The sequence below is a fragment of the Boleophthalmus pectinirostris genome, unplaced genomic scaffold (assembly GCF_026225935.1).
Source record: "Boleophthalmus pectinirostris isolate CB_2022bp ecotype Guang Dong unplaced genomic scaffold, ASM2622593v1 HiC_scaffold_4, whole genome shotgun sequence".
Lineage (NCBI taxonomy): Eukaryota > Metazoa > Chordata > Actinopteri > Gobiiformes > Gobiidae > Boleophthalmus > Boleophthalmus pectinirostris.
This window is the reverse complement of record NW_026571353.1, coordinates 36956969-36974308: the sequence shown is the minus strand read 5'-3', so window position 1 is coordinate 36974308 and position 17340 is coordinate 36956969. Positions and strand designations below refer to the sequence as shown.

The 17340-nt window shown below is 41.1% G+C and overlaps 1 protein-coding gene across 1 annotated transcript in view; it reads left to right on the top strand.

Annotated features, from left to right (window-relative positions):
* Window positions 1-17340, top strand: part of stpg2 (sperm-tail PG-rich repeat containing 2) — a 174628-nt gene that overhangs the window by 12537 nt on the left and 144751 nt on the right. The window contains exons 5-6 of the mRNA XM_055161963.1: window positions 4691-4806; window positions 7671-7782. Of these exons, the coding sequence (XP_055017938.1) occupies window positions 4691-4806; window positions 7671-7782 (228 nt within the window). The remainder of the gene's footprint in view (window positions 1-4690; window positions 4807-7670; window positions 7783-17340) is intronic.

Below are 17340 nucleotides of genomic sequence, written 5' to 3'. Positions count from 1 at the left end.
GTAGATTAATTCAGTTTGTGGTATTATTTAAAGACCTATTCGGCAACATCGACTTTTCAGAACTTTTAAATATGTATTTGTTTACTTTCGCCATTACACACCCGAAGTTGTATTTGGAGTGATTAGTGCATGTTTGAGTAATCTTTAATTGCTTATTTTCAAGACGCCATTTTGCCCATTAACTTCTGTTTTCACTTCCACCGGGGTATGGCCACTTCTCTGTACTAACTTTGTTTTCCAATTTTATTTTCTTAATTGGTTATACATGTAGGATTCAGCAGTGTCTTGTACTCATTTTGAGTACATGAATGAAAAATATCTGGTGCTCGCTAGCCTGATCTGTAGCTGTCCATTGGAGTTGCTGACTCTTTGTTTCATTTATGGAGACATAAGTAGTTCTATGCAGCTATTCCGACTTGCCGCTATTTAGACATTGACGTCTAATTGTCATAGTAGCGGCTTAAACATTATTTTTCAAGTGTCCCACTACTTTGACATTGTCGGAGTAGTGGCACTTTACTATTTTTCAAACATTCTGCTTTTCCGACGTGAATAATATTAATGTGATAGCCTGTTATACTTTGCGTTCCCATATATTATAAGATCAAAGAATATGTGGGCCACTGAGGATGTCAAACAGTGGGAAAATGTCCTAATTGAGCCGTGGGAAACAGTCATGGGTTTTAAAAAAGAGCATAGTCCAGCCTTCAGGAAAATATCCTATAAAACGGAGGCTGCACGGGCCCTTTGTGCTTCATTCATGTTGAGATTAAGAACATCGAAGAAGAGTGAGAGATGCACTTGGGTAGACTGTCGCAACTCTCAAAATCAAAATACGTGTTGGAATAGCGATACTAAAAAGTGCTGGAAAACCGGCATGTCTAAAAAGAGACATGTCGCAATGAAGCAGAGGTGGGGGGAACAAGTCGTTCTTTTACAAGTTTCAAGTAAATCTCAAGTCTTTCACCTCAAGTCTGAGTCAAGTCCCAAATCAAATACAGGCAAGTCCAAGTCGAGTCGAGAGTCACTGGCCCATAAGTCCAAGTCAAGTCCAAGTAATTTAATAATAATAATAATAATGCATAAATTTTATATCGTGCTTTTTGGACACTCAAAGACGCTTTACAGATCATTATTCATTCACTCCACACCCAGTGGTGGTAAACTACTTCTGTAGCTACAGCTGCCCTGGGGCAGACTGACAATCTGCACCATCAACCCCTCCGACCACCACCAAGACTCACACACACAACACTTTCATACTAGACAATGTGGGTGAAGTGTCTTGCCTAAGGACACAACAACAATTTTTGTGACTGGTGCCCCCCGTGGCTCCTGATTTTCCCAGTGTCTCCCATCCAAGTCCCAACCAGGCCCGGCCCTGCTGAGCTTCTGACATCTGACGGGATCAGACTTTGACAAGCTGCTATGGCCACATTTGCATTTGCTTTGAGCTTCAAGTCATTTCAAGTCTTTAAACCAAAGTAATATAGCTTAGATTTTTGCAATGTATATAAAAAAAAAAATCTGTATTTATAGAGTATGCAAAAGTTATAGAAATCAATTTAGTTATTTTTCCTTTTTAAATGTTTTTAAATGATCTTAGTGTGAATCTTTACTTGTCAGAAAAGTCAAAAGAATCAGAATCAAAGATTTAAAAAAGAACAAATTCAGATTTAAAAGTGCTTCCCAAGTCTTCTCAAGTCACTGACCTTCAAGTCCAAGTCGAGTCTCGAGTCTTAGTCCATTTTATCAAGTCAAGTCTCAAGTCCTAAAAATAGTGACTCAAGTCTGACTCGAGTCCAAGTCACAGCCTCTGCAATGAAGGGATGTCAGAATAGGCGGTGGACACTGACGCCAGCTCGCGTTGGTCACCACAATTTTCTAACACACAACTCAGCGCATTTGATTCTTTTATTATGTCGTTTTAGATGAATATTATGATTTAAAATGTCCAAATTACAAGAATAATCACCCACAGCGTCATAAATTATAACTGTAGAGCAAACACAAGCACGATATCTCTAAATCAGCATTAGCTTTGACACACTAAGACCTTTTTCCTCAACAGAGATGTGCCCTCCATTTTTTAACATGTTTTCAGTGACATTCCTCTGCAGCTCCCCGTTCACTGTGGGATCTGTCTGGATTTATTGATTTTAGCGCGACTCCTCAAACCTCACAGCGATGGGAACCAAAGTGAAGTTTAGTATAAGCCCGTTGTTTACTTCCCGTAAGACTCCCTTCGCCCTGGCCTCGATCTACCCCACTGCGCTTTGATAAAACACGTCTCTTCTCTCTCGTCTTTGGCCCTGTCTAAACCCCAGCGCCTCCTCACCACGCGGCGACCGGTTCAAAAGTGTACGGCAGAATTAAGGAGCTGTCTGAGCTACCCGGCTGTGACCTGCTTTTCTAAAACTCGCTCGTTTTAATGGTTCTTTTTAGTCCAAAGTGTTGTGAAGACTCCAGCGTGGCCGACCGCAGAAGCAGACACACATTATTACCGACTGAAGATGTTGGTGCATTATTCAGAGAACTTTTTTTTTTTTTTTTTTTTTGTCTTTTGGCGCACACTGAGCCAGACTCGTTATGTAACATTAACATACTGGTATTAGCATAACGACGTGTGAATGTGCGAAATGGACTTAGACCAAGAGAGAAGAAAACAGACACTTTTACTGAGGTGTGATAAAGACTTTTGATGGCGTATGTTAAAGATGCACTATGGAGCTTTTCTAGAGGAGAGTGTTTCCATGGAGATGTTATTGCTTTGTCTAGAATGTTCCTCAATATGGCATTTACTCTCGGGGTTTTGTAACATGTTTTAAAAAAAGATCATTTAACGTGGACAAATTTGTAGAGAAACGTTGGTGTTTCCGGCCTTGATCTGTTGGTGGTGAAGAGGAGGAAGAGATGGAGAAGCTGAAGAGGCTGATGGTTCTACTGCTGTGGTGAAGATGAGGCAGGAAGAGGAAGGAGAGCAGGGTAGCCGTGGGGTCTTAAAAGTCTTAAATACATCTTAAATTTCATGTTCTTAAATTAAGGCCTTAAAAAGTCTTAAATTATGTTGTCCAAGTCTTATTTTTTTTCACAAAGGTCTTAAATTTCATTAGCCTATTTTTTTGTAAACTCAACCGGGCTGCAGTGCGATGTTAAATGGAGGAAAACAACGTGAAATATCTTAACGTGAATGAAAGTCTAATTTGGAGTGTGCACAAACAATACTTTGGTTTTTGGCATTGGCGGCAGTGAGTACACACCCAAGACGCAAGAGTCCGGTCAGATGTGCTCAGGTTGCGTACATGTTTACATCACATACATCACCACCGAGCGTCACCACTGAGCATCACCACCGAGCCGCCTGACATGCACCCAATCCAGTTCCACACACTTTTGCATCACTGTACGCACACAGATTTCCTACTGAAAACACTAGTCTAAACACGAGTTGCGTCTTCTGTTCAGACCGTTATCATATAAACGTAGCCTTAGATTCTAGATTTCGTACGGTAGTTGGTTGGTCATTATTAGAAGTAGACCTGGTGTTTTTCGCTCACATAATGGGTGCGATGTTGGTCTTAATTTTCATTTAAGTGGTCTTAAAAAGATCTTAGAAATGTCTTAAATTTGGGGTAGTCAAACCCGGGGATACTCTGTCCATGATCGTTATATCCACAATGCAATGTGTGTATGTGTACAGGCCCATGAACATTTGTGTGATATTGGTCACATATGAGAATGTCTGTGTTTACTAATGTGAAACCAAAATGTCATTTTTCATAAATTGTGTATCTGTTAGTTGTGTGACTGTAGATCAGTGTGTTGTGTATCACCAGAAAAACAAGAAATGGAAATTATTTTAGTTCCAATTAGAATTTTAACAGCATAAACTGAAAGAGAAAGGGACTGTTATAATTAGTGATTATCTCAAAAACTATTCATATTTGACTATACAAATGCTTAGAATTATAAATAGATAATAATTTTTCTGAGACTTTGAAACCACTTCCGTTGCTCTAGCTCGATCCTTCGTGGAGTTATGACCAAAAACACATATTTGGCCTTGACCAGTTTCAACCTGTAACATCCAGTGTCCCCCGGTTAAGTGTGTGCCAACTTCTGGGTGAATATTTTAGCCCGCAGATGGTTCAGAAATTGCCAAAATTGCCGATCCTTTATAATGGCGTGACTTTTCAACTGATCCCTGTGACCTCAAATGACCTCAGATCGTCACCAAACTTTTTTTTTTGCGGCATCGGGCACGGGGGCTTGACCCACGTACCAAATTTGGTGACAATCGGTCCATAAATGGTGGAATTATCCCGGGTGGACAGACACACAGGGTGAATACAAAACCTGGTCAACCCTTCAGGGACCAGGTAAAAAAGGTCATTTAACGTAGACAAATTTGTAGAGAAACTTTAGCGTTTCCAGTCTTGATCTGGTGGTGGTGGTGAAGAGGAGGAGATGGAGAGGCTGAAGAGGCTGATGGTTCTACTACTGTGGTTGAAGATAAGGCCGGAAGAGGAAGAAGTGAATAGTTTGAGAGGTGATTGGCTGACGGAGACAGTTTTGAGCGTGACCAGCCCGGCTCAGGAATATTATTTACTGAACATGACATCAAATACTGCTGTTGGCAAATAGTAACTGCATTTATATTTATTTTGTGTATATTTTTGTGTTTGTGCAGACAGAAGAGCCGTCCTCTCAGAAGTACAGAGGCGTCCATTTTGGGAACAGGATGGGGAGGAGGAGGGACGAGGTGGGGGACGACCTGCCAGGCCCTGGACACTACTACCCCGAACTGTGAGTCTGTGTCTGATGTATGACTTTGGTTTATTCTAATAAACAATACACTGTCATTATGGCTACGTTCAGACTGCAGGGCTTAAAGCTCAATTCCGATTTTTTTGTGAAATCTGATGTTTTTGCGAGGTCGTTCACATTTCCAATTAAATGCGAGCGTGCTCTGTGTTTACGGAAGTTGTCCAAACATGGACGCGAGCATTGAGCACCTGGAGATTTTAAAGTTCCTCTCGTACCGGAGCCAGAACATGAACAACTTACTTGTTTTAAGGAGGAGATTGAGAAGGAGAAGGACGAGGTTTTTGGCCGTGGTGTTTTGTGGGGCAGTGGCAGCGACGTCCGTTGGAAGGAACGTGTGGATGTGGAGATGTAGCCAAGAGTGGTGAGTGGTGATGTGCTTCACTTCAGTCACACTGAGTTCATTAACAATTTTCGGCTACTTTAGCGCAGAACAGTGACATTTGTGGCTTGTTGATAACGTGTAGGTGGATGAATGCACTTTGGCCGTTCAGACTGAAGTCGCATGTCAAAAGATCAGATATGTATCAGTTTCAGGAGCACATATCCAAGTGACTTGGGTCACATGTGAAAAAATCGGATCTGTGTCGTTCAGACTGTCATTAAAAGATCAGATCCGGGTCACATAGGGGCCAAAAAATCAGATTTGGGTCACTTCAGGCTGCAGTCTGAACGCAGCCTATGTTTGGGTATTTGGTTTTGGTTAGTGTGTCTTGCTGTGCCCACATCTGGGTCTTGCTATTCGCACCTGCATTTAAACACTAACTCACTAACAAGGACCACGCTACAACAATGGAATACGATAAAGACGTGTATTGACGGTGGATAGATCTGATGGCCGGGGTGATTCTTGAGGGTGAAGTATAGTTCTGTGTCGACTCAACGCTCACTGCCGCCATCGCCTTTACTGCTGTCGTTTTTGATTTATGGGAACCCCCCCTTCCTTGAAGATATTGTCTTCAGACTGAAGAGTGAATGAAATACATGGGTGGGAGGGGCTTCTGGGTAATTGAAGGTGTGGTTGAGATGAGCCGCGTTTGGCTGGAGAGGAGGTTGAGGCATAGTCCAGCTCCTGAATCATTTTAACTCCATCTCCTCTTTTCTAAATGTTTTTTTGTGTGTGTGTGTGTGCTATTAATTATCAATAGTTCTAGTGCTTTGGGTCCTTTTTTGGGCAATTTTAGTAAATTCTAGGTAAATTTGCAGCAAAAAATGAGTTTGTGCTGCCCCAAATGATCTCTGCGGTTTCAAGCACAACATGACATCACACAGAACTGCCCTTACAGCCAGATGCTTTCTTATTACAAATTCCTGGCTGCAGTCTCTAAAAACCAAAACCACTTTTTAACTGATTATCTGTGTAAATGGGCTAAAATAGAAATCTGTACCTATCCCTGGCCTTATTTTGGCATTTTAGTGTATCTTTGTTAAAAATCTGACTTTTGGGTCAAAAGCCGTGAATTTCCAGGTTGGACAATGAGTCAGCTGCAGGGTTATTACATGACAAGCACAGCCACTCACGGTCAGCTCACGGTCTATGGGCGGTAAGTGAGGAGCCACCCTTAGCCTCGCCTATACCTAGTTGCTCTCTGTGGCGAAACTCGCGGCGCTGTCACTCTCCATTGGCAGTTTGCTATTGTGAGATCTCACTGACCGGCGCTGTCCACTGGCTGTCACTGCCCCACACCATCACCCCCAACCCACACTCCCCAACGCGCCGAGTACTGCCCACTTTGTTTGATTTTTCAAATATTGACTGTGGGTGGAGTTAACTCTAGTGGTAGATAGAGAAATGCTCATTCAATAAAAATTTTGAGACTGCGTGCAGGTTCCAAAAACAAACATTATACAAAAGAAGAAAGAGATCCACCCTGCAGTTCTTTGAAGCTCACTAATTTTTATTTCAAGGACACCACAAGGTGACGTTTCGGGTCAAGCCCTTCTTCAAACACGTCTTTCATCTCTTGTACGGAGTTAACTCTAGCACAGGCATTTAGGGGCTCTTTAATGTTCCAGACCCCACCTCTCCCCCTCCCCACTCGCGCTCCCATTTAGTCCACCAGTACTACCCAGTTTAGAAGTTCTGTTGCAAATGTGGTTGTGAGTGGAGTTTAGGTGTTTAGTCCCACTTGTAGTTTGTGCTCTGTAGAGAATAAACCAAACTCGAGTCCGGAGCACACGTGACAAGGCCAAGGCCCACGGTCCGCATCCGGCCCACTAAGCCATTTTATGTGGCCCACAAGGGGTTAAAAGGTATAATTTATTATTATGTTGTGACTCTCTGCCGCTACTACATCTCCCACAATGCGCCACCGTTGTTTTCCGCGAAGTGAATGCATCCTGCCACGAGAGAGGCCAAGAAAACTCATCAAATCTCCTCAAAAATGTCCAAGAAAAGAAACATTGATGTAGAAGAATGGATATTTCATGAATGTTACTGAAGGAGTTATGTGAATGTCTTAACTTTGTAAATAGATCATTCCATAAACAAAACAGTTTCCAAAGTTCGGCACAATACAAATAAAACATGTCCAATAGAAATATAAACTAAGGCTCTACTTAACTCCACTTGTCCTCGTTAAGGCAATAAAACTAGAAAAATCTAATGAGAGCAAAAACACCCGTAAGTAATAAAAAGGCTCATTTGTGACATACCGATATTACAGTTACAGTCTTAACTTTACAACCGGTCCTTTGATGACAACCATGATCCAAACGTGGCCCTTGGAGAACATGATTTTGACACCGCGGCTCTAGAGGCTGAGCCAGTGTTTTGTTCATATTATTTTCCACATGTTTCACGTCCCGGTCGTCCGTGCTTTAACCAGTTGTCCTGCTGTGTGCAGTGTGCAAGAGACTCAGTACGAGAACGTGAACCTGAAGAGGGAGCAGAGGGTCCGCGCCGAGCTCCTCATCCCACGATACCACGAACTTGTACCTCTACAGGAACACAAGAAGGTGAGAGAGCAAGACACATTTTGCACAAATACATGGTAAAAATTTTCAGATAAGGGGTTCAAAGCCAGGCACAAATAAACTTCATGCTTTGGTGATAAAATGAGTTAAGTTTTCATTCCTTGGTTCAGTCCTCGTCAGTGTTGGGGAGTAACAGATTACATGTACCAGAGTTACGTAATCAGAGTACAAATTATGAGTAACTGTATTCAGTTACAGTTACTGTTTAAGTGAGTGGTAATTGGATTACAGTTACTTTGTTGAAATAAATGGATTACATGGTGGTATTTTCCTGTTTTCACATTTTGGGCTAAATCCCTTTTTTTTTTTTTTTTGGTAATTCCACTCATTGCCAGGACACTAAACCAGGTCCCAGGTCTAAACCCAGGTCCACAAACCAGGTCTAAACCTGGTCTAAACCTGGTCTAAAACAGGTCTAAAACCAGGTCCTAAACCAGGACTAAACCAGGACTAAACCAGGACTAAACCAGGACTAAACCAGGTCTAAACCAGGTCTAAACTAAACCAGGTCTAAACCAGGTAAACCAGGTCTAAACCAGGTCTAAACCAGGTCTAAACCAGGTCTAAACCAGGACTAAACCAGGAAAACCAGGTCTAAACCAGGTCTAAACCAGGTCTAAACCCAGGTCCAAAACCAGGACGGATCTAAAACCAGGTCTAAACCAGGATCTAAACCAGGTAAACTGTCTCAAACAGGATTTAACAGGACTAAACCAGGCTGCATGGACCGTGTCTCCTCGTCTTCTATCAATAATATTTTTAATTTGGTTAAGTAAAATCTGGGCTTTTTATTGTCTTTTAGCAGACAAAACATCTTAAGTGAAGATTTCCTCGTCTTTGCTTCTCTACAGCAAATCAAGTAATCCAAAGTATTCAGATTACTTTACTCACTTTAAGTAATTTAATGGATTCCGTTACAAACAACATTCTGGTGTATGTAATCTGTAATCTGTAGGGGAATACATTTTAAAAGTCACCTTCCCAACCCTGGTCCTAGTTCAGACCTGGTTTAGTCTTCTTAGAGATCTGGTTTATCTCTGGTGATACTCAGAAAACCAAATATAAGTTTTAGAACCACTGATCACGAACCAAATCCTCAATTAATAATGAATATGGCGTTTCAGTTCCCCTCCGTGACCCCGGCGCGACCTCCGTATAACCTCTGTCTCTGCTTTACTTTCATTTGTGCGTTTGTTTTTCTGATAGTTTGAAAGTTGTTGTTTTTTTCATTTTGTGGCCGATGGCGTTTCTCCTCTCTGCCGCGGGGCCTGTTTTAGCTGGAATTCTGCTGAACTCATCTGCATCTCAGATTTTTTCGTTTTAGTATCACATCTTTAGTTTATCCTTCCCGTATTATTTTACCGCATTAACGCTGTTTTTCCATCTGCATTGTTCTAAATTACATAAATGTTTTACAATTTATGATCATACCAACTTTGATATATAGATTTAGGTTTATGTTCCATTAAATCCTAATACTTTTTCAATGTATTTTGTATTTACTGTCTGCCAAAAAGTCTAATAAAACAGAGTACGAGTTTATTAAAGGACTAAAATCATGTCTGGTCCTTAGGGTGCGTTGATGTGATGTGAATTTTCCGGTGTTGCCTAAAGGGGGCAGTATAACACAAGCTGCGGCGCCTAAAACAGCCCCACACTGCAAATACTGAATAGAGAATCTAATCTTTTGAATATTTCTGACTTGTTGTTTATTTTCTCCCTGGCTTTATTAAAATGACAAATAGTGGCCTTCTATATTTACTTTTTAATGATTCCGTCTCATATTTAAATGCGTGGTGTGATTTTGTGACTAGACGATGCGTTTCTTTGCAGCATTTATCACATTGTAGGGACTGAAATCCGTTTCCCGTTATGTAAATCGGTTCAGATATAGGTTAAAGGGCCCATATTGTGTTTGTGATGTCGTGTGGTAATACAGGAAGTGCTCCATACACCATCACTAGAATCATTTGGATCATTTCAGCCCTGGAATTGCCAATCTCTGTTGAACAAAAGGTAAGAGGTAACTTGAAAACTACTGCGTCATGACATCACAAGGTGGAACAGAGTGTTTTGAGCTTTGGAGATATAGACAGACTAAAAAGAAATGGTTACTCAAACATGTGTGAATGAAACAAAACAAAAAAAAAAAACAACTCCAGGTCTGTTTTTTGAGGAGGTAACAACAATATAACGTGGCTTAAAGGGGCATTGCGTAAATTTTCAGGTTGAGGGTCTGCTGCCATGAAGATGCTATTGTGCTGCCTGTAATGTTCCACAATATGGTATTATACTTAGGCTGCGTTCAGACTGCAGCCTGAAGTGACCCAAATCCGATTTTTTGGCTTCTATGTGACCTGTATCCGATCTTTTAATGACAGTCTGAACGGCACAGATCCGAATTTTTCAAATGCGACCCAGGCCACGTGGATATGTGCTCCTGAATCCGATACATATCTGATCTTTTGACATGCGACTTCAGTCTGAACGGCCAAAGCGCATCCATCCGACCTACACGTCATTAACAAGCGACAAACGTCACTATTCTGCGCTGAAGCAGGCGGAAACCGGAACTGTAAAATCGCCACAACTTCCGTAAACACAGAGCACGCTCGCTGCGGTTGATGCATGGGGTTGACGTCATCGTGTCTCCAGTACGCATGCGGGACACTTTCGGGCCAGACAAGTCGCATTTAATTGGAAATGTGAACGACCTCGCAAAAACATCGGATTTCACAAAAAAATCGGGAATTGAGCATTAAGCCCTGCAGTCTGAACGCAGCCTTAATGTATTTTTTGGACTGTAAGTTGCACTTTTTCATGGTTTGGGTGTTTCCTGCGACTTATACTCTGGTGTGACTTATACATTAAAATGTTCACACTGAAGTCGCGAGATGTTCTAGTCTTGTGTGTCAGTATCTGCTGCTCCTGTTCCTCCTGTACCACTGTCACTTGGCTCTACTGTGCATGTCTCCTGCAGAAAGAGCCTCTGTAAGTAGTGAAATATTCAGCCAAAAATGGTAATCGAGCAGCAAAAAGAAAGTTTGAAGTGAGTGAGAAACTTGGGAGGGACTGGTGGAGAGTAGCGATGAAGAACACAGCTTCACGGCAACCCAAAGGATGCACCATGCAACTTTCCTGGAAGTAACTGGATGGATGGACAAAGCCTGGACTTCAGTGACACAAAAACATCCTGTCAGGATTCAGAAAGACCAGAATAATTCTAACTGGAACTGAAGCTGAGTCTGACGACAGCGACACAGAAGAGGAAGCGATGCTCCATTTCCCTCCGGAAGTCATGGAGTTGCTCAGAAGTGACACCGAGGATGAAGAATTGAATGGATTTAGTGATTTGGAGTGAGATGGAGAGTTTGGTAAACTTGTTCTGTTGTTTATGTTATAGTTTATCTGAAGAACTGTTCATATGTGACGTTAACAGTCTGTTGTTCTCTGTTCTATTGTTTTTACTAGAACTTGACTTTCAAGATGAAATGTCGGTTCCTGTTCTCTGATTTTTCCCCCAAAAAGTGCGACTTATAAACATTTTTTTCTTCTTCATTACGCATTTTTTTGGCAGGTGCAACTTATACTCCGGAGCAACTTAATTGTCCGAAAAATACGGTATATAAGACACATTTATTCAATTATGGGTGGTTTTTTTTTTGCTCAAAAATACCTTTAAAAACCTGAAATCTTTGACAGATCTCCCCTGTAAATTGCCCTGTGGTCTCTCCCGCTTGTTTCTATGGAGACTGAAAAGCTTAATGCCATACTTTGGAATATTGGACGTAAAGCAATAACATCTCCAAGGCTTTGGGGAGGGGGGGATTTGTCATTCAGTCTGAACAGAAAATCAGCACCAAAACACAGATATAATTTTCATTTTCTCTTATTCAACCTGCACCTAATATGAAGCGCTTGAACTTCACACCCTGAGAACTAGAGCCAAATGTTCTTTTTTTTTTCTTTTTTTTTTCTTCCAAATAGCACAATGACTCACCGTCTGCACTGAGCTGTAATATTGTGTGCGTCATTTACAAGGGTCCAAATTTTTATAAATAAAAACATTAAGAGCCTGTCTGTACCAGAGCTAATGTATGACCGTGCTGATATTAAAGGTCCTGTATTACACAAACTGGACTCTTGTGAACTTTTAGCCATGTTAGAATGTTGTTACCTCATTAAAAAATATACCTGCAGTTCATTCACACATGTTTAAGTAATCCTTTATTATTAGTTTGTCTACATCTCTAAAGCTCAAAATGCTGTGATCCACTTTATGACGTCATGAGTCATAGTCATAGTTTTCAAGTTAACAGCTACAACTTTTACCTTTAGTTGAGTAGAGATGAGCAATCCCAGGTCTGAAATTATCCAAATGATTTTAGTGAAAGTGTAAAGTAAAGAGTTTAAAAACACAGTGGAGCTCTTCCTGTATTACCACATGACATCACAAGGTGGAACAGAGTGTTTTCCATTTGGAGAGAAGAACTCAGCCTAAATCTGCAGGGTTTGTGTGTGAAACATGTGTGCCATCCATCCATCCATCCATCCATTTTCGTCCGCTTATCCGGGGCCTGGGTCGCGGGGGCAGCAGCCTAAGCAGGGACTCCCAGACTTCCTTCACCCCAGACACGTCCTCCAGCCCAGGCCAGCAGAGAGACATAGTCCCTCCAGCGTGTCCTGGGTCTTCCCCGGGGCCTCCTCCCGGTGGGACATGCCCAGAACACCTCCCGAGGGAGACGCCCAGGAGGCACCCGGAACAGATGCCCGAGCCACCTCAACTGGCTCCTCTCGACGTGGAGGAGCAGCGGCTCTACTCCGAGCTCCTCCCGTGTGACTGAGCTCCTCACCCTGTCTCTAAGGGAGCACCCAACTACCCTGCGGAGGAAACTCATTTCGAGCGCTTGTATCTGCGATCTTGTCCTTTCGGTCATTACTGAAACATGTGTGAATGAAATAAAACACAACTCCATGTTTGTGATGAGGAAACTATATTATTATCATTGTTGTGCACCAGGATTTAAACATTCTTAGTGACAGAAGAAAGCTTGAAACTCTTACAGGATTTACAAAACCCTAGATGGACGGTAGAAGTGGATTTGTGCAGCTAAACAGGCTAACAGGTAAATGGGCTATCAGTTAAACGTTAATCAAACCGGACATTAATTTAACTATGAATGTATTTTGACACTGATATATTTTTTTTCTTGATTTGGTTTAATTTGAATGATTAAACCGTAGTTTCAGTAGTTGTTTATTGGCATGAAATAATGTATTAATGAGACAGAGACGAGAAATGATCCCAGATGTTTTTGGTTTAATCACTGTTCATATGTTTAACATCAACTGACTGCTCAAAAATGTGGAATTACAAATTAAAGTTAAATAAATTATTTCTGTTTCTTTATTACATTTATATGAGTGATTTAGCTGCAGACATTAGTCAGAGAACATCGTATTTTCACTACTTTTATCAATTTCACATCGTTTAAACTGTTAGTATCAGTAAATGTTATATGTACAGGATTTTATAATAAAATCTGTATTTCCTAAACATCTCCAAGGACATTTTTTGATGATATAAGAAGGTGAACCAAAAGTCCAAATATTGCAGAATTAAGACAAAATCTATACAATCTATTGTCTTTAAAAATCACAGGTAAGGTGTTTAATCTGATTAGTTTGAAGATAAATCATTGTCTATGATAAAAAAATAAAATAAAATCCAAAAGTGACCTTGGTGCCATTCATTACCCATAATCCACCACTGCCAACACGGCATCCCTGTCAGATTTAGGTTACGTTTACAATGAAACGAATCACTGTATCACTGTATCATTGTATCGGAAACAATCTGCGTCTACACATGTCGTTTCTATGTCCTAAACCTTTCCCTATGCACATGAACATATTTGTTTATGTTTTACAGAAATGAAACTTAAAACCACATGGCTAATTTGCATAAACTGAGTCTTAAAAAACAGCTCGCTCCTTGTGCGCTGATGCAGTTCAGATTCTGTCGGACTAAAGGACACGACTCAGTGGAATATGAGTGTTCTTCCTGTGACAGAGGGGTGTTCTGCTGATGGTGAGTCTGTTCTGTGTTTCTATTGCGTTGGAGATGGTTCATGTTAAACTTTTCAGAGATTATTTGTCTGCAGGTCGTACACACAGACCGTATATATGTGAATGTACATATATTCTAGCCTCTTAGCATTTTGGCGATGAATTACTACTTGGCGGTGCACAGACCTACATCAGAGTATCAGCGTTTTCAGGCGTCCACACAGTGTCGGATCAGTTCTGTACTCAGATGAATTGGTGGGAGTTGGCGGCACCAGATCGTTCCGTCTCTGGAGCCATTTTCCACTGGATTAGTGTGGATGAACACTGCATCCACAACGAAAACAACTCGAATATGTACTTGTGTGGGCGGGGCCTTAGTCATGTGGGTGCTGGAGCTCTATATGTTTGTATCACTGAAGAATCAAAACAGGTGTAGAGGATTGAGCTTTTTCCTTAATATCAAAATGAAGCTTGGAAATGTCAGTGTTGGGACTTGCTCTTCGACCACTTGTGCCTGTTTCGCCTTTGAATCCAACAGAATACTTTATAGTTGTAGTTGTTGTAGTTGTTATAGTAGTTTGGTATTCAGGTGATTCATACAGGCTCAGTTTATGCACACACAAATCAATGTCAATATACTAGTAAGAACAGGCTGAAAAAAGGAGATTGAGTTTGCAAATGCAATTTCACCCGCATAGAAAATCATTAATAAAACCAATATTCGTGTTCAGACATTGTTTTTTTTTAAAGGTGCACTGTGCAGCTTTTCTGACGGAGGGTCTGCCATCGGCTTTGCTCATGGACATGTTATTGCTTTACCCGAAATGTACCACTGTATGGCATTAAAAATGTATAGCTTGTATTGATTTGATTACAGGTGTTCTTCTTCTTCTCTCAGGCCCATTTCTCCACCAATCTGGCCTGTAACTTTGCCTTGGAATGTGGAGAGTTAAATTAAATGCCATCCTGTAGAACATTCTGGAGAAAAACACTAACATCTACAGCACTCTGCCAGAAAAGTTGCACAGTGCACCTTTAAGCCGTACGTTTAACTTGTGCACCCCTCTAGTCTGCTTCAGAGGACAGGATAGTGTTTAGATGGAATCTTTTGAATCTTTTGATCTATTTTCTAGTAGCTTCTCATTGAATTCATTAAAATTACAAATACTGTATTTTTTGGACTATAAGTTGCACTTTTTTTTAATGGTTTGGGTGTTTCCTGCGACTTAAACTCCAGTGTAACTTATATATTAAAATCTTCACACTCAAGAGGCTCTAGTTTTGTGTGTCAGTATCTGTTCCTCCTGTACCACTGTCACATGGCTCTACTGTGCATGTCTCCTGCATGTGTCCTGTTCATAAACTGAATAAAAGAAGTGGACTATGCGAGTGTGATGTCACCCACAGTGCTTTTAATGGACAAAATAGCGAAAAAAAATAAAACAGGATCATGTGTTGCGGGTTAATACGAACATTTTAAGACCAAAATGGCGAGGCTCACAGCTGCAGTTACAGAGAGAGAGGAGACAAGATCCTAATGTAAGTCAATTGGAGCCAGAGTCAGAAGGAGCCGGAAGAGCCTCCTGGCGAACTTCCTATTTGGCACGGTGGCTAGTACGTTAGCTATGTCCAGTCATATATACGGTCTATGGTCCTGCTGTAAGTCATGAAATATGCAGCTGAAAACGGTAATTGAGCAGAAGAAAGAAAGTCTGGAGTGAGCAAGAAACTATGACACCGGGAGGATGCACCATGAAACTTTTCTGGAAGTCACTGGATGGATCGACAAAGCCTGGACTTCAGTGACACCGAAACCATCCTGTCGGGATTCAGAAAGACCAGAATAATGCTAACTGGAACTGATGCTGAGTCTGATGACAGCGACACAGAAGAGGAAGCGTCGCTCTGTTTACCTCCGGAGGTCGAGGAGTTGCTCAGAAGTGACACCGAGGATGAAGAATTGAATGGATTTAGTGAGATGAGAGTGAGATGTTTGTTAAACTTGTTCTGTTCTGTTGTTTATGTTATAGTTTATCTGAAGAACTGTTCATATGTGACGTTAACAGTCTGTTGTTCTCTCTTCTATTGTTTTTACTAGAACTTGACTTTAGAGATGAAATGTCGGTTTCTGGTCTCTGATTTTATCAAATTAATTTCCCCCCCAAAAAGTGCGACTTATATATGTTTTTTTCTTCTTCATTACACATTTTTTGACTGGTGCGACTTATACTCCGGAGTGACTTAAAAAATACAGTAGTGGCCATCTATATTTACACTTTAATAATTCTGTCTCATATTTTAAACGTGTGGTGTGATTAAACTAGTATTTACCGATCACTAAGTGGGGACTAAAATCCAGCCCCCAAGACGTAAATCCTTTATTATTATTACAGTTTATGGTTTAGACTTGGAAAGAGGAGCTTGTCATTCAACATTTCTACATTTGTACCACCTTCCCAAAAGTTCCTGTCGCTCTTTTGAAACTTTCAGCAGAGAAATCGGAGTCTGACGTGTAGATTTGATCTGATAAACCCAAAAACAAGTCCATAACAAGTGTTCCATACGCGGTGGCTGCAGTGTGACTTAAGCTGCAGGTTTGTGGTGTGTGAGCCGGTGTGTTTCTGGGGGAGGACAGTATAGTGGATTCTCATGAATAAGAATGAGCCTGGACTGAGGACACGCTGGGCTTTGGGGCTTCCTATAGTTTCACTGTGGCACGGAGACTTTTTACACTGTGGAAAACTTACAGACGGAGTTTTAACCCTGACAGAGGAATGCTGCAAACTTTGGGGGAAATGTGGTGGCGTAGTGGGTACTTTCCTAAAATATTGTTCCAGATATTGAGGCTGTGCAGTGACATGGCGCTGGGGGAGTCCTACATGTATCGCTAATGGTGGAATGTTTAAGGAGTTACCATGCTGACACTATGCACACATTAGCAAACGCTGTCAAAAAAGAACTGAAAACTCAAGAAAAACAATACAAAATGGACTGAAACAGCACATTTTCAGGAGCCTGTGATCAATACGAGCGTTCACGGTCCTGATTAGGAGTTTGATTTTCAACAAAAAGGCGAAAGTGACTGACTGAAAAACTGTTGGCTGTACTGTAACTGTAATTTTATGTGTGAGAGAATTGTTCAACAGCACAAATCAGCTCTTGTATTTTCAATTAAGTCCGTTCTTTCTGTGCAGATGGTGTTAAAACAAAGCTCGGATTAAAGTCTAATTTGAGTAACAGAGCTTCAGACACAGCAGTGCTTTCGGTTAGCTTCACATCCCCAGGAAATATTGATGACATCAGCTGTAAAATATCAATAGACTCTAAATCAGGGGTCTCTAACTTGCAGCTCGGGAGCTACTCTCCAACCCCTTCCAAGTAGCTCGCCAAGGGATTTCTGAATGACACTTATTGTGCAGAATAAATAACATTAGTTAAATGTCTTTTAGCACTGTACATGTATCATTTTGA